The sequence below is a fragment of the Arachis stenosperma genome, chromosome 1, assembly GCF_014773155.1.
Source record: "Arachis stenosperma cultivar V10309 chromosome 1, arast.V10309.gnm1.PFL2, whole genome shotgun sequence".
In the NCBI taxonomy this organism is placed as follows: Eukaryota; Viridiplantae; Streptophyta; class Magnoliopsida; order Fabales; family Fabaceae; genus Arachis; species Arachis stenosperma.
The window spans coordinates 127,530,237-127,557,912 of NC_080377.1; the positions used below are offsets into that span (position 1 = coordinate 127,530,237).

Here is a 27,676-nt window from a genome sequence, read left to right on the forward strand (position 1 = left end):
CCTAGTTGGTTCTCAATAGATAAATCAACTGTTTAACATGCCATGTAGGTTTATTACATTAATACAGAGAAAAAATATTAATAGAAAGACTAATCAATCTCACAGAAAAATATTCTTTTGAAATAATTGTTAGAAGCCGTTTATAAATTTTTTTTCTTTGGGAAAAAGACAGATAGGTTCTTGACTTTTCAAACTTTTGACAAATACATCCCTGACAAAATTTAAATACAAAAAAGTTCCTGACTTTAACAAACGGAGGACAATTTAGTCCTTCCGTCTATTTGCTTCTCATACACCTAACGGAACCGGCTGACGTTGCTGAAACGGTGTACAGGTGTCCGTTACGGTGCCACGTTGGAAGGGAAAAAAAGTTTGAAGGACAAATAAGTCCTTGACGTCATTTTACAAATAAAGTTCGAAGGACAAATATGCCTTTGAGAATTTTTTTTCATTATATTTCTATTATGCTTCTATTATGAGAATTTAGTTTATAAAATTAGGCTCATTTTTTTTTGTATGGAAAAAATATTAGTGTTTTTGTTGAAAATGGGAGAATGTGGTGTAATTATAGATGGGTGGATTTTTTTTGTGGGAAGTCAACACGTGGGGGCGTGGTGCAACACGTGGGGGGCGTGGTGAACACGTGGCATCATTCTGGCCAACACGTGGGGGCGTGTTGAACACGTGGCAGCATCTTAGCCAACACGTGGGGGCGTGTTGAATAATTTCCATAATACTGTAATACACTTCAAATGTCAATATTCAACCAAAACACCAATTTTTTTTCCATATTAAAAATAATTTCTGATAAAATTATGCTTGTATTTTGAAATCTAGTTAACTTGTTTTATTCTACAATTTAAATTATTTGTATTAAAATTGTAGAAATTGGGCTTGTTATGTTTCTACTCTTTTTCTTAAATTGCATTAGTTTAGTTTTAGTGCATTTGTATATTATATTAGAATTTGTTAAATTACATTAGTTCAGTTTTCATCATACCAGTGGCATTAGTTAGCATCAGTTCATTTATGCATCAAGTTAGCATTAGTTCATTTGTGCATCATTCATGTATTAAGTTAGCATTAGTGCATTTGTGTATTATATTAGAACTAGTATTTTTATGCATAATAACATTACGAGAATATTTTTTTTAAATTATAGTTCACTTTGCTCTAACAGTATAAATTATGCATGACACAAAAGATTTATAAAATCAAACTACTTTTACAAAAAAATCGTAAGTTGACAAAAGTTTCTGACTAAGAAGACCAAGATATCTGCAGATAAAAAATTAAATAATAAGATTTTTAGCTATTATTTTTATATGAAAAAGTCTAATTTTTTATTAGTAATTAATTTTAACATTCGTTATCTAAAATTTAAAATAATTTAATGTGTATAATTTTACATTTAAAATATTTTAATTGTAAAAAAATATCGAATGACATATTTTGATTTGTCAAATTACTAATATAAAATATAATTATATATAGAGTAAAAATAGTAGAGAGAAATATAAAAATGGAGAGAGGTAGATGAGAAAATTTAGAAAATGAGTTTATTAATTTTGAAAAAAAAAATTCTCAAGGACCTATTTGTCCTTCGAACTTTATTTGTAAAATGACGTCAATGACTTATTTGTCCTTCGAACTTTTTTCCCCTTCCAACGTTGCACCGTAACGGACACCTGGACACCGTTTCAGCCACGTCAGCCAGTTCCGTTAGGTGTATGAGAGGCAAATAGACGGAAGGATTAAATTGTCCTCCGTTTGTTAAAGTCAGAGACTTTTTTGTATTTAAATTTTGTCAAAGATGTATTTATCAAAAATTTGAAAAATTCAGGGACTTATTTGTCTTTTTTCCTTTTTCTTTTTTTTTGGTCAGGGACTGATCCAGTTAGACCGAAGCGTAACTGAACCGGACCAACACACCCAAAAAGCCCCCCGACCCGGACGACCCATCCCCAACAGACCCATCCTCGTCGTGCCCATGACTGCCGTTTCTTCGGGTTGAAGATCTCCATCTTCAGCTCACTGGTCCCCGTCCTCGAGTGTTATCGTCCTCCTGTCCTCGCCGCTTCGACGCCATCTCATCCTCTTCTTTTCAGATGTCTTGTAACCTCCGCAGCCTGAAAGTCAATGAAAGTCTATTGTAAAGGAGAGAAAAAAAGCCACAGATCTTGACTGAAAAAAAAGAAGAGGAAAAACTCCTGAATAACGAAGTCGTTGGCAAAAAAAGAAGATGAAAGAGAGAGAGATAGAGGGAGCGGCGCGGCGGAGGAAGATCACCGGGAAATGGCGATACACCTGGCACCTGTGGATGACGCTGCTGCTCCACATCGCCGCCATTGTTCTATTCACGAGAGGCTTTCTACTCACGAGAACAGAGCTTCCCCATTACAGCAACTCCTCTGACGTGTCCGAATCACAGTGCCTCTATTCTTCCTCTCACAACAACACCACCACTTCCTCTTGGACTAAACCCGCCGTTAACCGCCTCATCATCATCGTTCTCGATGCCCTCAGGTACTCTACGTATTATATAATATGTATACTAATACTTGTTTAGTTGACCTTCAATTGTGATCTATGTTGCTTACATATGAATACGATAATTGAATACGATTCATCACGATATGTAAATGCGACACTTAAATGAAGAAATGAGTTACAAATTTAACAAGTTTAAGATAGTAATATTTGATGCAGATACGTGTAATCGAGTAAAAGTGAACTATCTGAGCATCATACATTGTGATTAACGGTTGTCATGTTATAATTATTTGTCGCTCAGGTTTGATTTCGTTGCTCCTAGTACCTTCTTTCCAGGTATGTGCCTTACTCTTGAATCTTTAACAATTGTTGCACGTCATGATTTTTTTTTCTTTGAATTTGTTAATCATTATTATTGTATGTTCGTTAATGTGTGATGTGATGGCAGAGTCGAAGCACTGGATGGATAAGTTGAAAGTTCTGAAGGAAGTGGTATCTAAAAGTCCAACTTCAGCTAAGATTTTCAAGGCCATTGCTGATCCTCCTACCACCAGTTTGCAGCGCTTAAAGGTTTGGTCGAATTTCAAACTGTTTTCTTTTCATTATATATCACTTAACTTTGTTAACAGTTACATTTTGTTGTATGAATCACAATTCTCTCACTTGGAATGTGTAGCTTTGAGCTGACAGCTTTCTCATATTGTATTATCTTATGTTATGATAGGGCTTGACGACTGGTGGGCTTCCTACTTTTGTAGATGTTGGTAATAGTTTCGGCGCCCCGGCCATTGTTGAAGATAACTTTTTAAATCAGGTTTACAAAACTTCGCATTTCAAATATTGATTTTTTATTTTTTCTTTTCAAGATTTTAGCAGGTTCTACTTTTAAATTCCAGATTTTGAATAGTCCTCCAAGGTAGTTTGATCTAAACTTTATCTATTAACATAACAGTTGGTTCAAAGTGGGAAGAAAGTTGTTATGATGGGAGATGATACATGGACACAGTTGTTTCCACATCATTTTGAAAGATCGTACCCATACCCTTCTTTTAATGTCAAAGATCTTGATACAGTAAGCCTTATGAAGATTGATTTTCGAGTTACTTTCTGATGCAGTCAGTACCTATTAATTTGAGTAGTGGGGGATTCTCTCTTTTCTTTTGCTCCATTTTTCAATGACTATGACATACTATTGCATATTGTCTAGGTTGACAATGGATGCATTGAACACTTATTTCCATCCCTGTATGAAGATGATTGGGACGTCCTCATTTCACATTTTCTTGGAGTGGTATGCTTTATTGTATACTAGCTAATACTCCCACTATCCATATTCTATGCCCTGTTATTCAGATTATTGTGAACCTTGTCTTGTATTGTTTCTGCCTTGGTCAGGATCATGTTGGACATATATTTGGTGTTGACTCCACTCAAATGACAGAAAAGTTGGAGCAATACAATAGCATTTTAGAAGTAAGTTTTTGTACTTCCTGATTTTGACATTTATTTGTGGTCTACCTGGCATAGTTCTCTGTTACTTCTCTTGTTTTTTGATTGTCCCTTGGTGTGTGACGGGGCTTTTGTGGCTTCTGTTTGTTGCTTTGATGATCCAATCATTTTTTCGTTATGCTTTTTTACTACATTCCTGGGCTTATGGAACCTCTTCATGTCAGTTGCATGGTGGTGAACTGGTCATTTAGTTATCCAATACACGCGGTTTAGTCTTTTATTAAATCCCGTGTTTAGTTAATGAATGAAGTTGCCTGATTTTGTTTTAGAAAGTTATTGAAGTGCTGGAGAAGGAGTCTGGACCTGGGAGATTACATGAGAATACTCTGCTGGTGGTAATGGGTGACCATGGACAAACTTTAAATGGTGATCATGGTGGTGGGGGTGCTGAAGAGGTATATTCATTACATGTGGTATCTGTTGATTTCTTTTTTTTTTTCTTTTTCGTGTGTGTGTGTGTTCGAACATTGATTAATTTATATACTTTTCTGAAATTTTACTAAGGATATTTGCAATGATGCCTTGCAGGTGGAAACTGCAATTTTTGCTATGAGTGTTAAGAAACCTCCTTCTTCTGTACCAGTTGAATATGACACCTCTTCTTGTCAACTAGATCTGGTATTTACTCCTGCTTTTACGCATACATAATCATGCTGGTTTCTCCACCTTTTCTGCATGATTAGTACCCCTACTGTACTTGTAGAAAGCTAAAAATCGACAACATAAAATAATTTTGAAGATCTTGAATCAAAGACCATATCTAGTTTTGGATTATGAATTTACTATCACCCCCCCCCCCCCCCCCAAAGATTGGAAAAACTGTTTTACATTTCTGCACTTAGATCAATAATTCTTTTTCTGGGATGAATTTACTATCTTGCTTTCCATATCAGGATGGGAAGAATGTCTGCGTCAGCTCTATGCAACAGGTTAGGAAAGCTATCAATTGTAATGGCATTATGAAGGCCCTATATGCAACTTAATATATTAATGCCTATATTTTCATATAATCTTTGCAGCTTGACTTCGCAGTAACAATGTCAGCATTGCTTGGCATACCTTTCCCTTATGGAAGGTGCAGTGTAAGCATCCTGTCTAATGCTACTATCTGCTTCTGCTGTTCATGTACTTTTTTAACCATATAAGTGAATAAGAAATTTTCATATTTCTGTCTCTTGTGACACTAATCTTATTCTTGAATCATTTTCTCAATCTAGAAGCTTCTACTTGGAAACTTAGTTTGGCATTTTCTTATGGCCTTTTTTGTATGACATTTTTATTAATGGAAATTTATAACTATATTAAGATTTTTTTTTCCTTCTCTCTTCTCAGCATAGGTCAAGTCAATCCCGAACTATATGCTTTAGGAGCAGGTAGTTGGAACTTGGATGTGTCGCAACAGTTATCAGAATCAGATATCTGGATACAGAATTATGCTAATATACTGTGCATAAATTCTTGGCAGGTACATACCTTGAGTCTTTGGTTATAAATTACAGATTACCAATTCTGTTAATTTTCTGTTGTTAATGTACTTTTGGTTAAGAAATGGACTTGGTAGTGTGACCTCTAAAGTTTTGAAACTACCTCTCTTACCAACTGCTTGTGCTCTTATCTCTCCGAGATATTTGTTGTCTTCAAACTTCTGCCAAATCTCTTATTTCTCCATCTCATTCAAGAAACTACTGTTATGGAAACCCATGGTTATATTTAGGAAAAGGATTTCCTGATGGGATTTGATAGTTGGTGCTACAATCCTGCTCAAATGTGCAGACTGATCTATGTTTTTTTCTTGAAAGAAATAAAAAACCCCAAAAAATTTACTTTCATGTATTTCCTACTTAAAATGAATTTAGTTTCTCATAGCTACATTCATGTTTTATGCTTCCAAAGTGACTTGAATTTGTTTAAGCAGCACAATCTTGGGCATTACTACTAATTTCTTCAATGTTAAATTATTGTAATTCCATAGATTATATAAGCTACTGAGAGATAGTTGTTTCAATGATGAATTCCCCATATTCAGGTGAAGAGATATATAGATGCTTACTCAGCTTCTTCAGCTGTTGGCTTTTCCAGTGATGACTTATCCCGAGTAGCAAGTGTTTATGCTCAGGCAGAGAATCATTGGTTGCGTTCAACCAAAAAGCTGCAGCTTGATAAAAAGGACATTGATGCGTTAGTGCCTGCACTTAAGAAGCAAATTGAGTCATACTTCAATTTTCTAAGAACAGTTGCTGAGTTAGCTCGGTCAAAATGGACCGAGTTTGATTTACGTATGATGGGTGCTGGTATTGCAATAATGTCAATATCACTTATGTTTCAAGTTCTTGCCATCTTGAGGGCGAACAGTCAAGATGGTGCAACACTTGCATCATCTGGATATGCTTGGTTTTTCTCTGCCTCAGCTTTTGCATTCTTTTTACTGGGAATGCGCGCAGTCAGTTTCCTTTCAAACAGTTTCATTTGTAAGTGTGGAATTTTATCAAATGAATTTAATCCTCCAGGATTGTCATAATTCATATCTATTTATTTTGTTCACTTGAAGTTGTCAAATACAATAAGTTTTCCAGGATGTTTATATTTCGTAGTTTAATTTTTCACTTCAACTTTGTTTTCAGTGGAGGAAGGTAAAGTGGCAAATTTTCTTTTGAGCACATCTGGGATCGTTGCATTACGCAAATCTGTTGTCAAGGGGAAACTGCTAAAAGAAGTATGTATTTTATCTCTGTCTCCTTCATTTAAAACTAAATTATATCTGAACATGAACATGCTATATATATATATATATACACACCCCAAGTTTCTGATTAACTCTTGAATTCTTGAACCCATATGTATTTCTTGCAGAGTGTTGGTTTCCTTCTCTTGAGCACCTTTTGCCGATTTGGAATAGAAATTGGGCTGTCCAAGCAGGCTTCTACTTCTGCTTTCATGAAAGAGTACACTTCATGGATTCTCAATATTGCCTCTGGTTTAGCTGTATGGAACCATGCAGCTGAAGTTGTACCAATTCTCGTGCTGATTATTTTAGCATTCTGGCTATACAAGGCCACCAGTGACATCTTCTTTGGTTGGCCGAGGAAGATTGTTGTTGTGTGTACTATCTTGAGTTATATGCTGATCATAGTGCATTGGATCACTGAAAATAATAGATATATATTAGCATTTATGCCTGAAAGCATTGGAAGAATTTATATTCCAAGAATCGTATATGCTATTCTTCTGGGACAACTGTTATTATTAGTATTTGCTCAACTATTCAAGGGTAACTCTTCAGATTGCAAGACAAATTTGGTTGTAAAAACGACAGCAATGCTATCTGCATGGAGTTCAACTGTCATTCTTCTTTCTGGAAAACAAGGTCCTATGGTTGCTTTTGCGTCCATAGTTGGAGGTGCTTTTTCCTTTTATGCCATATGTTTTATCAAGTTGCTAATCTTGCTGTATAATAATTTTAGTACATTTCTGCCGTTGCTTTTTCCTTTTATTTATGCTGCTAATATTTGTAATTTAGCAATTGTATTGTCATCTATGAGCGATTTTATGAGTAAACAAATCAGCATGATCATTTGTGAAGAAATGCCTGTGACTTTCCCTTCCAGGTTATTGCATTATGAGGTTGTGCGATATAGAGGATGATGCAAAGAATGGACCTCAGAGACGTCTTTCAATTGGTCCTTTTCCTGTGATGCAATGGAACCTCTTTGCCACATGTCTCTTTTTCTGCAGTGGTCACTGGTATAATGCAACTTCAGTTGTTTCTGATTTGGAGTTATATATATATATTTTTTTCTTCTCTTAAGGTTTTCTGTAACTATACTTCATTTGCCTTGAATCCATTTCAGGTGTGCTTTTGATGGTCTCCACTATGGTGCTGCATTTATAGGGTAAATAATAAGTCAAATTTCTGTTTTACTTTTTGAGGAGTATATATATTCTTAGATACTAGTGAAGTCAGATCTTGGAACTATCATGTCGGATTTTTAAAGGGCTTTCAAATCTTTCTGCTGTTTTATATATATATATATATATATATATATATATATATATATATATATATATTACTCACATGCAAATGAATAATATAGCTCTAATGGATTTTCAGGTTTGAAGAATTTATGCTTGTCCCCCAAGCAATCATTCTTACACTTGACACCTATGGCTTTTCTATCATCCTTCCAGTATTTGGACTTCCGTTTCTTGTAGCAATGAAGTATAAGGCTGATCTAGGGAAACATGTTCTTTTCACACAGTTATCTCAGGTGAGTTCCCATACCTGAGAGTAGATCCATTAGTTGATCATTCAAAGCACCACATATTCAACCGTTGATCATTCTTGTTTATATATATAGATGTATACAACATATGGGCTCATAACAGCAATTATGACGACATTTACCATATATTGTGTCACAATGCATAGGCGGCACCTGATGGTAAATTCACTTCTTGAATCGAATATCTTTCATCTATCATTTCTGCATATTTTGTAGCTAGCACAATATATTCGGTGCTAAATTTTTATTTATTTTTGTTTGTTTTCAGGTTTGGGGTTTGTTTGCCCCAAAGTTTGTTTTCGATGTGTTTGGTCTTCTCCTTACAGATGTCTTGATTTGTTTGGCCTCACTTTACTATTTTGATCAAGGAAAGGATGGCCACAATCACAATTGAGATTATCAGGTTGTTGTATAACACACTCTGATCAGTTTATAATTTTTTAATATTTTTTTGTTAGATGCTTTTAAGTTCCCATAGGCTGTCTTTTTTCTCTGTTTTTGGGTGATCTGAGTTGCGGTTAATTTCGTTTTTTCTTCCTTCTTTTTCCCCCTTCTTCATATTCTTTCCTTGGTGAACTTAGTAAAAGCATATTTTTGTGGGTAGGGTACGGGCTTGAATCTGTAGTTTCCTGATGATGCAGAGAATTTTGATGTTAACTATTATTATAACATAATCTAGTTATGAATTAAGTGGTTCTTTCACTCTTAATGTGACGTCACTTACTCACTTTTACACTTAAAATTGTTTCAGAAAAATCCCCCCCCCCCCCCCCCCCATGTTTTTTTGCCCCCTGTTCCGGCATAGACACGTTAAAGAGGTATACCTAAAACAAAGTTTATGAAATATGTTTTTTTGTGAAATATTTACATATTTCTATTTTATTGCTAGAATAATCTTTTCTCCTTTTTAAAAGCAGACTTCCAATATAATAAAGAGTCTCTTAATGAGTTAGTTCAAGGTTGCCTACACGATGAGACAAACCTTCATCCATGTAATACTTTGTTGTTATGTTTACATGCCGTGATGCGTTGTCTGTGGAACTTGTTGCATTAATTTGCAAGTGATTAATGTTTGAAGGGTACATCCGTACATAGAATGAACAATTTAAAATGGAATTTACTAAATGAAAAGTATCAGCAACATATTAGCAAAACCATTTAATCAAATAAACGAAATCCCTAATTCATTCATTTGAAAGGGCAGAACAAACGGAGGGGGGGGGGGGGGGGGGAATTGAATAAGTCCTGATTAATTAGCAGACTGTATAATGCCAATTGCTCAAGGACTAAACTTGCATCAGGTGATTATGTCCATTTCGACAAATTCTCAAATTAAAAGATGACGCAACCTGCCGAAAAAGAAAAACAAATTCCATGAAACTGTTAACTCTCTAAAAAATTATGATCACACTTCAGCATCGGCTTGAAGATTAGACGACATACGGATGAAAGAAACTTATCTAAGTTTTATCTATTCTCAAATTAGCAATCGACGGCAACTTAATTAACTTGTAATAGAAATTTACAAATTACAATGTGATACTGACAGACCAACTTTGGGTATTCCTCCACATTGTTTTGGCATGCAGGCTATGCCGCTATGGCCTCATTTTTTACAAGGCACAACAATAAATAGTATTCAATATTTCATCATTTATTAGTCACTGTTGTCCTTGTGAGTTGTCATCCTGCATGCAAGGAACTCACTACTGGAGTGATTGTTATAAAAGCAATCACTTCAGTGGAGGAATTAACATCATCAAGAAGCCCCTCCTTTACATTTCTCTACTGCTTTCTAGCTCGGGCCTTGCTTAGCCATGGTAAATACTGCACATCATGTTCCACACTACATTGTTTAACTTTCTTTTGGTCTGATTGAACCACTGATATTTGGATTCTGTTATCATAAATCTAATCAAATTGCAGTTGGGCGAAGCATTTGATTTTAATTAGTCATAAAAGGGTTCATTATTTCATTTTGTTGCTTGGCTAATTCTAATAATTGAGAAATCATCTTGCACAAAAATAGTCAAACTATCTATTTAACATGTTATCTTAGGTGCATGCAAAATAATGGTTTAAAAATAATGACTCTGAACGGCTATAGTGTTTAAATACTATATTCTTTTCTCTTAAGAAATAATTTGCTGAAATGGCTTTGTATCAAAATGCACATATATAGGATTCAAAAGATGAGTCTAGCTTGAAAGATGCTGAGTATCAAGTTGCGAAGATTCGAAGAAAAGGAGGATATAGAGCAGCTTCTTTCGTCTTTGGTAGGTAAACTATGTCCGATAAGAAAAATTGTTATGCCAAACTGGCAATTTCTTTATTAGTATGTTAAGACTAATTAATGAGTCCAATTTGTTGTTCTTATTACTGCAGTAATGATGTTGCTAGATAACGTAGGGTTTGTGGCAAACATGGTTAGTTTGGTTTTGTATTTTGGGTCAGTCATGTATTTCAACATCCCTGGCTCTGCAACAACCACAACAAACTTGTTGGGCACTGCTTTCTTGATCCCCATCCTTGGAGGATTCATCTCTGATACCTTTCTTAATCGCCTCAACACTTGCATCCTCTTTGGCTTTATTGAGTTGTTGGTAAAGTACTTACAAACTCGAGCTATTTAAATAAAAGAATTTAACCCGTGACCTCTTAGGTGAGTATGGGGAGACTATGTCATTTGAGCTATAACTCATTGGCTACTTTATTGTTATTGTTGTCCTCTAATGTAGGTGCTTTTGAATTATATTGTAGGGATACGTTCTACTTGTGATTCAATCCCATGACACAAAACTTCAGCCATCATCACCATGTGGGGAAAAGGGTTGTGTACATGGCAGAAAAGCTGTGCTCTTCTACGCTTCAATATACTTTTTTGCAGTTGGTGCTGGTGGAATAAGAGGGTGTGTACCTGCCCTCGGAGCTGATCAATTTGATAACAATGATCCAAAAGAACGCAAGAAACTAGCAAGCTTCTTCAATTGGTTCTTGTTCTTCATCACAATAGGTGCTAGCATTGGAGTCACAGCTGTGGTTTATGTGAGCACTGAAATTGACTGGTACAAAGGTTTCATCATATCATTGGCGTGTTCTGCCGGAGGCCTTTTCGTCATTGCCGTGGGAAAGGCTTTCTATCGTACCCGAGTGTCCGGAGATAGTCCATTGTTGAGTGTTCTACAGGTTCTGATCTTCATTTCCGTCCCTTTATTTCCATTCAATTGTTTCTTGCTAAGCAAGTTATTCAATACTGATACTTGTTAATTCAAGATCAATGTTCTTGCAGGTTCTGTTCGTCACAGTAAAGAATTTAGGGACTAAACTACCTCAAAATTCTGATCAATTGCATGAAATACAAAGTGATGAGTCCAATTTGATGAAAAAACTGATCCCTCATACTGATCAATTCAGGTTAGTATTTACAATAATGTTTCAACTACTCTTTGTTAAAAGCATGAAACTACTATAATCCATAATTTGATTTTCTACACTATGATAGGATTCTAGACAAAGCAGCGGTTCTAGGAGAAGGCAAAGAACCAAAGAAATGGGAAGTTTGCACTGTGACACAAGTGGAAGAAACAAAGATCCTCATAAGAATGATGCCTATTCTTTTTAGTACCATAATCATGAACACATGTTTGGCACAACTTCAAACCTTCTCAATTCAACAAGGAGTTAGAATGAATCCACACATTGGCCGATACACCATCCCGCCTGCTTCAATCCCCGTAATCCCTCTAGTATTCATGACTGCCTTAATTCCGGTTTACGAATTCGCTTTTGTGCCTCTTGTTCGCAAGATAACAGGCCACCCCAACGGAATTACAGAACTGCAACGCGTTGGGGTCGGCCTTGTCCTATCCGCGATCTCAATGGCCATAGCTGGCATCATAGAGGTTAAAAGAAAGGATGAGTTCAAAAACCACAACCATGTTATAAGCCTCTTCTGGCTCTCCTTCCATTATGCAATTTTCGGCATAGCCGATATGTTCACATTGGTAGGATTGTTGGAGTTTTTCTACAGGGAAGCACCCGAAGGAATGCGCTCGCTCTCTACTTCATTCTCGTTTCTTTCGCTGTCCATTGGTTACTTCTTGAGCACGGTATTTGTAGAAATCATAAACTCGGTTACAAGGAGGGTCACAAAGAGCAAGATAGGGTGGTTAGAAGGGGATGACTTTAACCAAATCCATGTTGAATTGTTCTATTGGTTCTTAGCCGTATTAAGCATGATTAACTTTGGCGTATACCTTTTATGTGCAAAATGGTACAAGTACCAAAATGCTGTTCCATTTGAAAGTGAATTGGTGTCTAGGAATGATGCAGCTCTTAGAAATGATGAAATAGAGGACACTGCAAAATGAGGAACAAAGAAGAGAAAGCTCTTAGTTGTAAGATTTTCTACTAAGAACATTCACAACCATTTGTTTAGTTTTGTAACGCTACGTAACCATATAAACATAGGTGAAAATTTCGATGCAATTATCTTCATGTAAAAAATGATAGGGGAGAACTGATCATCTTACATGAAAACAACTGCATATGAGTAGTCACGATAAAAAATAATAAATATAAAAGATTATAAATATTTTTAGAATATATATTAAATGTATCTCAAGAATATGTAAAACTTTTTTTTTATTGTTCTTGAAGAATATGTAGAACTTAATTCCTAGTGGTGGCCACCTCCATTAATTATTGTCCTTTGTCAATGATGATTAACACATGGTCAATTTATTTATTTATGTATTTTTTGGAAAAGAAATTGTAATCAATAATTATGTAGCTTGTAATAGAGATAATGATTATTCATGCATTGAGGTTCTGGTCCCATATTGATTTGAGAGAACGATCGAGTGAGAGATCTCATGCCACTATTCAATTAAAACCATTGAGCATGGCGAGATCTAGTAAAGGATGATATAATTATAATGTATTCTTGAGGGACCTAGTACCAATTCCACCATTCATGGTGATGTCTCATTTTATATTCCACTTGATATTTTGATATTTTATAAAAAAAATGGTAGGGAAGGTAAAAGTTTGTATAGAACAAAATATTACTTTTCTTTTTATCCCATAATGATCCAGATGGCTTTAGAGGTTATAAATTATTTGAAGAATGTTATATATACCACCTTCCCATACGTATCTTTTGTATACTTATTTTTTATATTAAAAAATCGATAAAAAAAAGTTGGGGTGGGGGGGGGGGGGGAGAGGGGAAAGGATAAAAATTATTTTTATACCACAAAATATATATAAAAAACTATACACCAAAAAGGTACAACAATCATTTCTCAAATTATTTTCACCAAACAAAAGTAATAGATGGAAATTGGAAGCGTTGACATGATGAAAAGAATTTAAGTTAACTGCACCTTGCAAGGTCACTATCACATGTGTTTCGGCTATTTATTTTCTTTTGGGTTGAGTGGCGGTGGATATATTTATGAGATAAAAGAAAAACGTTTAACTAATACATGTCTTTTAAAATTATTAATTAAAAAATATTTATAAAAATATAAAAGTTTAAAATTTTAATGTATTTATTATATATTTGTTAAATATATTAGTTGAAGCATTTTCTGATGCTTTAAAAAAACGAAGAAAATCAGAGATTCTCTTGTTCATTATGTGTGGATTCTGTTTGTTTAGAGATGTTAGTCTTTTCTGAACCAATCAATGCAAATATGCATTGTTTTGTACACCTCATAATATATTATCATCAAATCAAATTTGATTGATCTAGTGGTTAATTTATTAGTCTATTATTAAAAGTTTGAATCACACTTCGTGCATATAGTAATTTATTAGCCAACCATAAACTTTTAAATAAAACTCCAATAAGATGAATTCGTCTTTAACCTATCGAAATGAGGATATCAACCTTTTTTGTCGAGACATTGACACTAATAGAATCCTGTAATACGCCAATGAATTATAACTCAAATGACATAATCTCTCCATATTCACCTAAGAAGTCGCATGTTCAAGTCTCCCTATCTTTAGTAAAAAAAAAATAGAGTCCTGTAATATGGTAATTATTTATATAAAGATATTTTTATATAAAAAAATTATCTTAATATATTATTAATATAAAATAATTTTATATATATTTAATTATATAATATATTTTATGTTATTAATATGTTAAATTAAATTCATGAAAACAATAACTAAAATATTAATATTATTATATTAAATAATTTAATCAAATATATGTTATCAAACAAATTTGAACTATTATTTTGAGAGGAAGTAATGAGGTTGTAACATTGGTGGAAGAGGACAAAGATGATGGAGAGAGGAAGTAGGTGGGACACAATTTTTGAGGATTCTTCCAACAAACATTGCTGGTTATGATTTATGAAAGTGTGTTACAGCTTTTCCATTCCCATGTTTAATGTCGGTGCCACTTTTTACCCTACATTCCTCCTCCTTGTTATTGCCAAAACAAAAAGAAAAAACCAATGCTTGTAACTTGTAACTTGTTACACTTCTACATCACCCACTGTCATTCTATTTTTTGTTATTTATTTATTTATTTTTAATTCCTTCATTTGCACTATTATTTCTTCTCACTTCTATGCAAACACACATTCTAGTGATGTTTCAAGTTTGCTTCTGAATCTGTTTCTTCATCATCATTTGATTTCTGTCTCAACTTTTAAGCCCTGTTTCTGTTCCGTTACAATGCTATAAATGCTGCATTCAATGACCATTTATGACCAAGTAGAAGAAAACTTTCTTCTTTGTTTCTTTTAGCCATTTTTTGTAAAGTGAACCTTTTTACCAACTTCCATAGCCTTGGAAAGTCTTAGTCTTTTTTCTTCTCAACAGGAATATACTTTTCCTGTACTTGCTTCTCCAATTTATTAGAGATTCTGGGGAAGTGCCACTTTTGGTTGTCACTGTCTTACTCAAACTACATTTGGTAATGTTGAAAAGAAGCAACAGTTTTGGAGCCATGAGGATGCTATGCTGGGGGTTTGGGTTTATAGGGTTCATGTTTGTGAAATTGGTACAAGGATTTGAGAATGGTAATGTCACAGATATGCTGTATTTCAATAATAACAGACCTTTGATGGTTGGTCTTACTCTTATTTATGGTGCTGCCGCCAAAGGAGCTGGTATTGCTTGCTCTCTTTCTCTCTCTCCATTCATTCATTCTCTTTTGGAAATGTAATTAATTTGTTTTTGAGTAATGTGTACTCTATCTGCTCCATAGACTCTGAAATTTATGATTTTTTTAATGATTATTTTATCCTTTTCTCAATCAAATAAAAGGGGTTATGATTTATGAATAGTTTGTGTTGTTCTTGATATGGTAGCTGTTTTCATGTCTCATTAGTATCTGCACCAAATTATGTTTCCTGAGTTTGCTTGAGATCTGGAGAGATATGATATTGCAATCCGACATTTTCAAGATTCTAGAACATTCTATTCCTATGAAAGTTGCCAGATACTCTCTCACTAGCCATGAATTGTGTTACTTTGTGCAGTATGTCTTGATGGATCTTTACCAGGTTACCACTTCCACCGCGGATATGGCGCCGGATCAAACAGTTGGCTCATACAATTGGAGGTGTGTGAGACACTATCATCCTTGTTAGTTAGCTATAATGGATGTGCTAAGGTCTTTATATAAGGACCAATTCATGTCTTTTAGATTCTTTTGTATGGTTTTGGATTGTGCCATGATAACAATCAATTTAGTTTTTTTGTGTTTTATTGTTGGCAAAAATGTAAAAGAAATTGGGGTATGAGAGGTTTCACTGCTGCAAATCTTGGTTCATTTCAATTTTGGTACATGGAAGATCAAATATGTAGGGAAATTAAAAGGGTTAAGATATTTCCATATAGCCTTAGGCTTTGAATTTGGTACATTTTTCTCTTTTTTGCCCCTATTAACTCCGGCAAACTTTTCGGTGACAGGGAGGAGGCTGGTGTGGAAATGTCAGAAATTGCATTTATAGTAAGAAGACGCGGCATGGTTCGTCGGCGTTTATGGAAAAACAGATACCATTTGTTGGGATATTAAGCAACAAAGCTTGGGAAAACCCAGGTTTTAACACCTCAGACTCAGCAGCATCACTATTCTTTTTCCCTATAAAAAAATTAACTTTGTTAACTGTTATACTTATTTATTGAGATGATTATTTATGCAGATTTCTACAATTGGAATAGAATTAAAATTCGTTATTGTGATGGTGCATCATTTACTGGAGACAGTCAAAATGAGGTAAGAGGGGATGCAAGATCTTTTCAACATTAATTTTCTATAGATTTTAATTATTCCTTTTCTATCAATCTGTTTGATGTTAATTTAGAGTTTTAGACTTCAACAAAAGTAAGACTGTTTCATTCTATTGTTTATCCTTAATGTGGATTGGGTAGGCTGAATTTAGTTGAATTAATACTGAACTAATCATTGTTTTCACAGCGAGCAGGGTTGTTTTTCAGAGGGCAACGCATCTGGCTCGCTGCTATGGAAGATCTAATGTCGAAAGGAATGCGCTATGCTAAGCAGGTTCACTTTTGATAATTTTATGGTGGAAAGAGTAACCAACTCGGAGGCTCCATGAACTCAGTTTGATAATGACAATGTTTTCTTCTTTTTTTTCTCTTTTAGGCTCTTCTATCTGGATGTTCTGCTGGAGGTTTGGCAACTATTCTACATTGTGATGAATTCAAGGAAATGTTCCCAAGAACCACAAGAGTAAAGTGCTTAAGTGATGCTGGATTGTTCCTTGACGCGTAAACATCATCCAATGAACTTCAAATTCTAGTCTATTATTCAGTGGATCTGCTCATAGATCTTAGTTCCGATCAGCGCATACACTCTTAGTAACAAAATGATTATCTGGAATTGCATTATTGCAGTGTTGATGTATCCGGCCATCGCAGTTTGAGGAATTTGTTTGGAGGTGTGGTTGCCTTACAGGTATTTTTCTCATGAGAATTTTTTTCTGTTTCTATTTCAAGAATTGATGACATAGTAAAACATGAATAAGCTGAAATGATTTATAGTTGTTTCTTCACATCACAGGGAGCACAAAGAAACCTTCCGAGGACTTGTACCAGTCGCCTCAATCCAATTTTGGTAACTATTATTCCCTTTTTGTGAATTTTTTTTGTCATATTGCTATTAACTTAAAATGTAGAGCCATCTCATTTTTGTTTCCCTCCTTTTGAAATTCTATTCAGTGCTTTTTCCCTCAGCACTCAATTGCCAGTGTTAAGGCACCACTGTTTCTTCTCAATGCAGCTTATGATACTTGGCAGGTGAATTCTTACCACCATTTCCCTTATAATTAATTGATTGATTCAGTTCAGCATGAAGTCAATTTCAATGAATTCTGTTATTTTCAAAAGCATCAAGAGAGTCAGCACATGATTGAGTTTAAAAGATGCTTCTATTAATTCAATAATCTTCATGTTAAGTCTTTCCAATCATGAAAAAGATGCATGTGGTTAACCATTGTTGTGTGTGTGACTTGGATCAAATTACCTCTTTAAGACACTGATATATGCAATCACTTCCATGTTTATCAGATTCAAGCAAGTCTAGCTCCGCCGTCTGCTGACTATCACTGGAATTGGTATGATTGCAGAAAAAATTACGCGCGTTGCAGCGCGCCTCAAATGCAATATCTGCAAGGTGATTAAATATGAAGTTTGAGGACTAGTTCCCTTCCCTTTCCTTGCATGCACTTATCTACTATTCAGTGGTTGACATGTTCTCAATATGTCCTATTATTTGCTATTAGTAATGTTAGCATCAACCTTGAATGAAGCAGGTTTTCGGAATCAGATGCTAAGAGCTGTAAGAAGATTCTCGAAGTTGCATAAAAACGGGTTATTCATAAATTCTTGTTTCGCTCATTGCCAGTCCGAAAGACAGGATACATGGTTTGCTCACGACTCTCCCCATATTGGAAATCGAGTATGTTTAGCTGAATTCATCATAAACAACTCCATTATCTTGCTTTTCTCAATATGCTAGGATGCTTTCTCTAGATATGATTTGTTAGACCAAGAATTATGTAGCTTACTACATGAAACATTAACTATTCAAAGGAGAACATAAGATTAAGAAGGAAATGTTACATCTTTGATCTTTCAATTTCCATCAAGACACATGTTTCATAGTATAAGTATCTATTTATCTGTTATACCAAAACCATATAGTATAGTATAATGTCTAAAAATTTCGTATCTTCGTATTTGTATCGTATCTTGTTCCACACAATGCTTCTAATGGTTGTCTAAAAACACATGCAGGGGATAGCACAGTCTGTTGGAAACTGGTATTTCGATCGAGTTCAAGTTCAGGCCATTGGTTGTCCTTACCCTTGTGACAAAACCTGCCATAATTTGGTTTTCAACTGATTGATTCATTGCCAAGGATATCATTCTTTCAATAATATTCTTGTGCTGTGCAAATTTTTCCTAAGTGCCAAGAAATGAAGAAAAGATAGCTCTATATATATAGAAAAAAATAAGCTTATTGCTTTGAAAATTACATTATTCATTCATGTAAACCATTGACGGTTTTATTCAATTTTCATTGAGGTTCCTGTCTGTGGAACTTCCACCATAGCAGACTTGTGTTCAAGTTGAGAAGATTTTGCCTTCACCCTCATCCCTAATGCTCTTCTATGCATTCATTTATATGAGCATAATTGATGAAACAGCATTTCATCTTTCTTTATCTTAGGATATAGATCATTGATGTTTGTGAGGTGGCTATATATGCTTTGTGAAAATTTGTGGCATTCTTGAGTGGATTTTAGAGTAGTCCAATCTTTTGAAAAATTTATCTTGGGATGAAAAAGTTAACTAACACAATTGTATGATGGTATTTTTATCCGAGTATGTTTTTTGGTGAATTATATGGTAAAAATGTAAGTTTACAGATCTTTCTTTTTATTAGATCTTTTTATGGGATGAAAGAGAGATTGAAAAAGTTAGGGCCTATATTTTGAACATCAATAAAATAATAAAAAATAATTATAAAAAGAATTTATACTCTCTATATAACTTCAATCTATATAATAGAGTATCCCATGTTTTTTGTCACACTTGAGCATTTTTTGCATGTTTTCAAATTGAAATTATTTTTTTTCGGCGTAAAATAATTTGGGTGCATTTTTTTGTAGTTTACCCTTCTTTTTTTCTTTCTCTTACATCCAAACAATCGAAAATAATTTATAGCAATGGTAGTTTTGCCAAGTTAGATGTATATAAATAGTTGTACTTTAAATAAGTTTTTTTAATATAAATTTGAGTAAATGGTCAAATTAGTTCTTGAAAGATAATTTATTCTTTAAATTAGTTATCGAAAGATTTTTTTAATTAAATTAGTCATTTTAGTCTTTCCATCACTTACGTTGCTAATGACGTCAAAGTTTGTTGATTTGATACGTTAAATGACACCACAACACATACCTGGTAGTCCTAATTGGTGGCTAACATGATAAATTTATGAAATTAGGTCAAATTAAAACCTAATTGAAGGGAGAACTAGTCAATTAAGACTCCTGTGTGTGTAGTAATATCACTTAGCGTGCCACATTAATAAATCTTGGCACCATCAACAAAAAAAATGACAAGATGACTAACACGATTAATTTAAAATCTTAAAAGACAAATTTGATTAAAAAAATCTTTCGGATATCAATTTAAAGAACGGGTGGTCTTTCAAAGACAAATTTAATCATTTACCTATATAAATTTTGTATATATCTTTTTTTTATTTTTTTTCTTATACTTCACTTTTTTTTTTGGATCGCAAAAATAGATTTTAAAATTATTTTATCATAAGAATTCTAATACCATACATTATAAATTATTTTATTCAAAATGTTTAAATTAACAGGTATGAGTATAGTTATATTTTTACATTAATTCTAATATTTTATTAAAATTTAATTAACATGTGGCCAGTAAATTATTACATATATAAAACAGAATTTGAATTCTCAATAATTATTTAAATAGATGAATAAATTGACTACTCAAACAACTCAACATAATTACACATGTACCATGATAGCTAAGGTTCATTTTTTTAGTTATTGTAAAAAACCTGGTGTAATGCCTCAATATTGGAAGTGAGGATGTTTTGCAAAATTATTGGCGGCGGGACAATTCGCACTCTGCGAATTGTCAGGAGCAGATTCTGCCTGCCACAGCCATGAGGACAATACGCAAAGGGCGGATTGTAATTTTATAATATTTAAGGGACAATACACAGTCTGCGTATTGTGTGTTTTAATATTAAAGGGACAATACACAGTCTGCGTATTGTCAATACACAGACTGCGTATTGTCAATCCACAGACTGCGAATTGCAAAAACACAAATTGCGTATTGTTAATCCGCAAATTGCGTATTGTATTTTCGTAAATAAAAAATTATAATTGAAGTACTATAAAAGGAGGAACGGTATTAGGTTGATTGAGTGTGAGAGTGTTTTATTTTTTTTGAGAATGTAAGAGTATAAAAATGGAGAGAGGTATTAGTTTGAAAATGTATTATAATGGTCAAATCTTTCCCCAAACATCTGAAGGTGTGAGTTTTGTTTGTGAGAATCCACGTGATATTGTTATTCCTTTTGCAATAACATACGAGGAATTTAAGAGTATACTTTGTCAATGTGGTGATAATCAAGTATTAAAGAGAGTCGTTAATATTTTTTATAGACAGCCTGTTTTAGTGTTCGGTGGTTTCGTTCAGTTTCAAATGATGAGTGTGGTTGACGAAGGAAGTATGCAAGGAATGTTTTCGATCTACCAACAAACACGAGCACAAGTGTCTATTCTCGAATTGTATGTTGAGTTTGAAGAATTAGTTGAGGTTGATTTACCGGAGGCTAACATCGACTGGACTGTTTATAACAGTGAAAGCGAAGAGGAATTTGAGGGCACCTACCATATTGTTGGTCCAACTGAAGAAGTGGGTGAAGATGATATAATAGTTGAGTCTAACGTAGCAGATGTGGCAAATGCACTGGCGAGCCAATATCCATCTAGAGAGCCTTCTTTCATGCACGCCTTGGATGTAGACGCTATGAATGCACCAGAATTTCCTGAATATATCAATTCAAGTAAGCAGTTATTATTATTATTATTATTATTATTATTATTATTATTATTATTATTATTATTATTATTATTATTGAATTGTAAAGCAATAGTTAGAATTATTTGTTGTTGTTATTGCTGTAGATCCTGTTGTTGTTTCGGACGGTGAATTTGTTGTTGGCATGGAATTTAGTTCTAGAGAGACTATTATTGCAGCAATTAAAGATTATACCATTCGCAGGGGAGTGGATTATCGGGTGTGTGAATCTGAGCCAACGACTTTTTATGCTAAGTGTGTACAATACGGAAGAAGTTGCGATTGGCTTATTAGAGCTAGTCTTATTAAGAGAAAGTTTTGTTGGGTTGTAAGGCGATACAATGGTAGTCACACATGCACTAGAACTAGAATTTCTCAAGATCATGCCAAGCTAAATTCAGACATGATTGCAGAGGTGATAAAGCCATTGGTTGAAGCTGATCCATCTTTGAAAGTGAAATCAATAATTGCTGAAGTGCAGTCAAAATTCAATTATACGACAAGTTACCGCAAAGCATGGCTCGCGAAGCAAAAGGCAATTGCAAACCTTTTTGGTGGTTGGGAAGCTTCTTATGAAGCTTTGCCGTCGTGGTTTGAAGCAATGGTACAAAAAGATCCATCAGCAGCAGTCGAGATTGAAACTGCACCAGCATACCAAGGGGATGAGGTAGTCCATGATGTAAGGATACTGACGCGGGTATTTTAGAGCTTTTATCCTTGCATCAGAGCATTTAGGAGCTGCAAGCCAATCGTACAGGTGGATGGGACACATCTGTACGGGAAATATAAAGGAGCTCTACTAGTTGCAGTTTCTCAGGATGGCAATGGCAATATTGTGCCTCTTGCATTTGCCGTTGTTGAGGGTGAGACTTCTGATGCATGGCACTTCTTTCTTACTCATTTACGCACACATGTGGTGACTCGAGATGGTGTTGGGCTTATCTCTGATCGTCACGACTCTATTACCTCAGCAATAGCTCGTAGTAATGGATCATGGGAACCTCCAAGAGCTATCCGAATGTTTTGTGTTAGGCACATAGCATCCAACTTTTTGAGGAATTTCAAGGCACCGTATTTACAGAAGCTGATAGTCAATATGGGTACGTAGATTATTGTGAAACTAAGGCGTATTTGTTTTTACCAGGCATATAGCATCCATTTTATTGATTTTGTTTTGTTGGTTATTTACAGGCTATTGTAGGACTGTGCATGAATTTAATGTGCAGTATGCAAGATTACGTGAACGTGGTGAGGCTTACACGCGATGGCTTGATCGAATTCCACGACAGCAATTTGCTTTGGCATTTGATAATGGATACCGTTGGGGTCATATGACCACAAACCTAGTGGAGTGCATCAACGGAGTACTGAAGGGAGCTCGAAATCTTCCTATCACGTCACTTGTGAAGGCAACTTTTTATAGGCTAAATGAGTTGTTCACTAGGAAGAGGGCTGAGGCTGAGGTTCGAAGGAATGCAGGACATGTATTTTCTGAATATGCTAGCAACAAACTGCAATCAAATCAGCAAGCAGCAGGAAACATACAGGTTAACCTATTTGACAGGCAAAATGAGATCTTTGAGGTACGTGAGATGCCCATTGGTATCGAGTATGCTGTGAATCTCCGTCAACGGTATTGTGATTGTGGTGAGTTTCAGACAGATCGAATCCCATGTCGCCATGTCTTTGCGTGTTGTGCGAACCAACGACTTGATTGGCAACAATACGTTCATGAGGTCTATAGGATGGATGAGATAAGAAAGGTGTATAGAGCACGGTTTAAGCCATTAGGAAATCCAGCAACATGGCCGGTGTATCAAGGACCAAGACACATACCTAATCCGCACTTAAAGCGGGTTTCCAAAGGGCGTCCCAAAATAACCCGCTTCTTGAATGAAATGGATATGCGTGATATGCGTGGTCCTAGGCGTTGTAGGCTTTGTGGAGGCGAAGGCCACAGTCGAAGTAGATGCCCCCATCGTGCAGGGCCTAGTGCTGGTGGATCTGCACCTATGTCTTAGTGCATTTGGTTTTTCCTTCATTAGGAATTGGATTTAAATACTACATCAATTGTATTAAATACTACTTTATGAAATCCCTGTGTGTTCGAATTTGATGTGAATTTATAAAATTCATAACAATTACAATTGTGGTCTTAAATTAAAAGATAAATAACAATTATTTGCTAAATGTCTTTTTCACAAATTTAGTACATTTTTTAACTGCCTTCTTGATTGTGGAAGGGGTATATCTACTTGCACTTCTACGTGTTGGCTCAATCCTCAGATTATACCCTTTACCATGAATATCTGGAGTATCCGCCATATCCGCACCTACCGCACCACCTATATGACATAAAAATCACAATAATAAATATATCACAATAATAAATATATCACAAGAAAACACTAATATATCCCAATAACGAATACAAAAATATATCACAATCATACACTAATAAACCATAGTAATGAATACAATAGTATATTATTACCTGCATCGTCATCACCATCGCTGTCACTATCACTATCATCCTCGCCAACATTATCATCTTCAGCCATGGGTGCCTGCACCTGAGGAAAATCAACAGCATTACTAAACCCAATCCCTCTGGCGACACTCTGGATCGAATCACTCTGAATCGAGTCAATAGACCTTCTAGCTCCAGAGCGTGGAGAGGGGCTACGACGTCGTACTTGCGAATCAACAGATGACCGACCACAAACAATTTGAGGTGATTGTCTACTACACTGCGGAGCCTGCTCGTTAATTTCAGGAGGTTGCGGCTGAAATTGTTGCACTTGCAGTTGAGGGTCCAACAACTCATTTACCCATTGCGACGTGTCTGTTTCAGGTGCCCACCGATACAACTGACGATTTGAAGATTGCTCAGCTGTGTCCCTCTGCTGTGACATGGCAGGTCGATAATATGCTTGATATGGTGGCATCTGTAATGAATGTGAGTCATCAAATAACTGATAAAGAATGAGACTCCAGGCTCAGTGTACGGTTGTGTGTACGGGTACTGGTATGGGTGCATCATAGGCTGTGGTTGTGGCTCTGGCTGTGGCTGAGGCTGTGGCTGAGGCTGTGGCTGTGGCTGTGGCTGTGGCTGTGGCTGTGGAACATAACCATTTAAATGCAGGTGAGCTCCATATTCGTCATTATACCATTGCATATACGCTTCAGATGCTTCATAGTGCACTACGGGATCACCAACCAGAACAGAGGTCAAACGGTTTGTCCACATCATAATGTATGCATAATGCTCATCTCTCCAATCTTTGTTCTTTGGTCCAGTCAGGACCATGTTGTGAGCTTCTGCAAGCACCATCGGTTGACTAGGAACTTCCTGCTGTAAACCAAATTGTCTTTTGACCCTATCTGATGCATGCCATTCAATGCACTCAAATGATATCAGTGGCACAGTTGCACTCCACATTAAGCGATGTTGCAAGATTTCATTAGGAACTACAATGTTTTCCATACGTTCATGGCTGTACGGGTTCCACACAAACTGCAATCGCATAACAAAACAAACGTATAAACATAACTACAAAACAATGCACAATAATAATAAAACTAACAAATGTAATAAAAAAACTTACCCCATCTGCAGGAATATCATCTATTAACTGCCTAATATGCGAGATGGTCCACTTTTTATAGCCATGAAATTGCGAGCTCCAAGCAATCCAGCTAAAATAAAATGAAACTATATTATACTAAACCTATACATGTAAATCATATATTTGAACAATGCATACTAAATAATTCATAGTAACATGTTATATTAACATTAGTAACCTTACCTGCACGCAAGCGGAAAGCTTGGTTGCGATCGCACAGGTGCTAGGAACGGTAACCGTTCCCAAGCCCATACACAAAGCAGCGCCAATGGACCATCCACATCTTTACAATTATAACGTGATGCCCGACATAGTGTCCTATACAAATGTGCCAGGCAAGCTGAACCCCAACTAAAGTCCCTAATCTCAGCAAAATTACGGAGCAAAGGCAAGAACTTCCAGTGGATTGTCATTCCGGACTTGTCACAAAATAAATTTGTGCCGAACAACAATAATATATGAATCTTTACGTACATTTGCCTGCCCAAGGCGGTATCCAACTGCATGCGCCGCTTTAGGGTGCGGAGCCATGCAAGTTTGACACCGCTTCCTTTGTGATCAGCTGCAGTAGGTACTGTCGCAAATTGTATCATGAATTCATTTTCGAGGCTACTACTACTGCTATCTGTCAATCCTGACACCGGTAAACCATCCGTGGGGAGTCCAAAAATCATTGCAACATCTTCCAAGGTAATCGTGCATTCACCGTATGGAAGGTGGAATGTGTGAGTTTCCGGGCGCCATCTTTCAATCAAGGCATTGATAAGTGCATTGTGCAAAGTAAGTTTTCCTAGTATCTGAGATATGTGATAAAATCCACTATCCCGTAACTCGATTTCAACTCGGGGATCATACACATCTTGGTGGAGATATCTTGATCCCAAATCTCTTGAATTCTGAAACAAAATAAGAAATATAATGAGTATCAAAAACAAAAACAACAACAACAATAAGAACAATAATAATAATAATGAACAAAGATAAAAAATAATTACATATGGTGGACGATCCAGATATTCAACAATATGATCTTCAGGACGCGTAACGTCACGAACCATATTCTGCGTTTATTTTTTCCTGAAAAAATATATTATATAAACTTTATTAGTCTGAATTTAAATATTCATATTTAAATTAAATTTGAATTTAAAAAATTAACTCTTATTTAAATTTATTATATTTAGATATTTATAAAAATATCAAATATCTGTAACATATTTAAAATATATTTAAATTAAAAAATATTTTATATCAAACTTAATATATATACATATTAAATTAACAATTAAAAATATTTTTAATTTAAATATATTATGACTATAAATATATTCAAATTCAAAGTTAGATATATAGTTAAATTCGAAACATGTTTAATTTATATCTAAATTTAAATTATTAAAATATATATTTACTCAATTTTAAATAAATACCGAAAACCAACCAAAATGTAATTAACGACATTTTTTGGACTGTATTTTATTTCAAAAAATATATAATTTTAAATTATAAATATGTATTTTCATACTTTCAAATTTTATTTAAATTTAAATTTAAATATTTAATTAAAGCCAAAATATATTTACAGTCAGATTTTAAGGTAGATTTAAATATAAATTTAAATTTTAAATATATTCAAATTCAAATTTAAATTTATAATCAGAACCAACGTAAACTTAAAGTCAAATTTAAATACATATTTAAATTTAAAATATATTTAAATTTAAATTATAAATATATATTTACATATGTTTAAATTTAAATTTAATTTTATAAACAAAGCTAAAATATAGTAACGTCAAATTTATTTATATACATAAATTCAAAATATATTTAAATTCAAATATTAATATAAAATTAAAACTGAAACATATTTAAATATTTATTTAAATTTAAACTTTCTAACATATAAATTAAATTCACAATTATATTTTATTTTCTGATTTAAGTAGCCTAACTAAAATATTAAATTTAAATTTAAAATATATTTAATTAGTAATAATTACTAATTAATATCATCATCATTCATCTAAATATATAATAAAGGTATAATTTTTATTTATATATATTTTTTTAACTACTAATAAATAAATACTATTTAATTTAAATAATAACTATATATATTATTATCACATTATCTCTATTTCAAATAAAAAAAACACACGGTTAATCTACTAATTATATTAATAATATTTAAATAACTTACTTGTTAAAACTTGAAGAAACAATAAATTTGGCAAATGAAGATGAAGTCTCTGCAGGAGGAAGCATGGAAGGATAGAACTGAAGAAGTATTAAAGAGTAGAAGGAAATGAACATTTGAAATTGTGGTTGTCTCTGAAAATGTTTGTAAATTGGGGAAGCTCGTGTACATTGACGAGAGAGAGACAGTCAAACATCACCTTATTCACGGGCTTGCAGTTCTTTGACGCGTGTCGACCATGCACGCAATACGGGTTTTGCGTATTGTAGAGGAATACGCACTTTGCGTATTGTGCTTCCCAAAGAACGCGCCCCCAGACCCCTGTTAAACACCATTTTCTCTAATATTCTCGTAAATCTCACTCTCTTCATCAATAATGAAATAAAAAATCCGATAGCTAAACCCTATTTTTTACATGAGCAATATTGTAA

The 27,676-nt window shown here is 34.4% G+C and overlaps 4 protein-coding genes across 5 annotated transcripts; all 4 read left to right on the top strand.

The window, feature by feature from the left end:
* The first annotated feature begins 1,983 nt into the window (after positions 1-1,983).
* On the top strand, positions 1,984-9,948 carry LOC130972251 (GPI ethanolamine phosphate transferase 3). Of its 2 annotated transcripts, XM_057897163.1 has the most exons (21): positions 1,984-2,526; positions 2,795-2,829; positions 2,942-3,063; positions 3,218-3,307; positions 3,446-3,565; positions 3,701-3,784; positions 3,889-3,966; positions 4,272-4,397; positions 4,531-4,620; positions 4,896-4,931; positions 5,022-5,077; positions 5,335-5,467; positions 6,029-6,470; positions 6,624-6,715; positions 6,853-7,399; positions 7,608-7,743; positions 7,851-7,892; positions 8,111-8,267; positions 8,358-8,441; positions 8,551-8,685; positions 9,872-9,948. In XM_057897163.1, the coding sequence occupies exons 1-20, from the start codon at positions 2,243-2,245 to the stop codon at positions 8,674-8,676; spliced, it is 2,880 nt and encodes a 959-aa protein (XP_057753146.1). In that variant the 5' UTR covers positions 1,984-2,242; the 3' UTR covers positions 8,677-8,685; positions 9,872-9,948. The 2 variants fall into 2 exon arrangements, with proteins under 2 accessions (XP_057753146.1, XP_057753145.1); XM_057897162.1 differs by lacking the exon at positions 9,872-9,948 and having other exon boundaries at positions 8,551-8,968.
* Positions 9,908-13,123, top strand: LOC130972278 (protein NRT1/ PTR FAMILY 4.5-like). The gene is made up of 6 exons (XM_057897164.1): positions 9,908-10,102; positions 10,465-10,558; positions 10,668-10,885; positions 11,043-11,468; positions 11,572-11,696; positions 11,785-13,123. Exons 1-6 carry the CDS (start codon positions 10,100-10,102, stop codon positions 12,650-12,652), a joined length of 1,734 nt encoding a protein of 577 aa, XP_057753147.1. The 5' UTR covers positions 9,908-10,099; the 3' UTR covers positions 12,653-13,123.
* Positions 13,124-14,688: 1,565 nt separating this feature from the next.
* On the top strand, positions 14,689-19,023 carry LOC130973546 (pectin acetylesterase 10-like). The gene is made up of 12 exons (XM_057898133.1): positions 14,689-15,421; positions 15,794-15,876; positions 16,227-16,356; positions 16,460-16,533; positions 16,735-16,821; positions 16,924-17,048; positions 17,175-17,235; positions 17,341-17,394; positions 17,499-17,576; positions 17,847-17,952; positions 18,092-18,237; positions 18,576-19,023. The coding sequence occupies exons 1-12, from the start codon at positions 15,229-15,231 to the stop codon at positions 18,681-18,683; spliced, it is 1,245 nt and encodes a 414-aa protein (XP_057754116.1). The 5' UTR covers positions 14,689-15,228; the 3' UTR covers positions 18,684-19,023.
* A 1,778-nt stretch (positions 19,024-20,801) lies between these two features.
* LOC130934488 (uncharacterized) lies at positions 20,802-23,437 on the top strand. Its single transcript, XM_057864056.1, has 4 exons — positions 20,802-21,402; positions 21,524-22,083; positions 22,174-22,516; positions 22,608-23,437. Exons 1-4 carry the CDS (start codon positions 20,802-20,804, stop codon positions 23,435-23,437), a joined length of 2,334 nt encoding a protein of 777 aa, XP_057720039.1.
* The last annotated feature ends 4,239 nt before the right edge of the window (positions 23,438-27,676 follow it).

Coding starts and splice junctions, on each gene's coding strand:
- LOC130972251 (XM_057897163.1), top strand. CDS start 2,243: ATGAAAGAGAGAGAGATAGAGGGAGCGGCGCGGCGGAGGAAGATCACC. Junction 7,744..7,850: donor TTTTTCTGCAGTGGTCACTG/GTATAATGCAAC, acceptor AATCCATTTCAG/GTGTGCTTTTGATGGTCTCC. Junction 7,893..8,110: donor TATGGTGCTGCATTTATAGG/GTAAATAATAAG, acceptor ATGGATTTTCAG/GTTTGAAGAATTTATGCTTG.
- LOC130972278 (XM_057897164.1), top strand. Junction 10,559..10,667: donor AGCAGCTTCTTTCGTCTTTG/GTAGGTAAACTA, acceptor TTATTACTGCAG/TAATGATGTTGCTAGATAAC. Junction 11,697..11,784: donor CCTCATACTGATCAATTCAG/GTTAGTATTTAC, acceptor ACACTATGATAG/GATTCTAGACAAAGCAGCGG.
- LOC130973546 (XM_057898133.1), top strand. CDS start 15,229: ATGTTGAAAAGAAGCAACAGTTTTGGAGCCATGAGGATGCTATGCTGG. Junction 15,877..16,226: donor GTTGGCTCATACAATTGGAG/GTGTGTGAGACA, acceptor TTTCGGTGACAG/GGAGGAGGCTGGTGTGGAAA. Junction 16,534..16,734: donor CTGGAGACAGTCAAAATGAG/GTAAGAGGGGAT, acceptor TTGTTTTCACAG/CGAGCAGGGTTGTTTTTCAG.
- LOC130934488 (XM_057864056.1), top strand. CDS start 20,802: ATGGAGAGAGGTATTAGTTTGAAAATGTATTATAATGGTCAAATCTTT. Junction 21,403..21,523: donor TCCTGAATATATCAATTCAA/GTAAGCAGTTAT, acceptor TTATTGCTGTAG/ATCCTGTTGTTGTTTCGGAC. Junction 22,517..22,607: donor GAAGCTGATAGTCAATATGG/GTACGTAGATTA, acceptor GGTTATTTACAG/GCTATTGTAGGACTGTGCAT.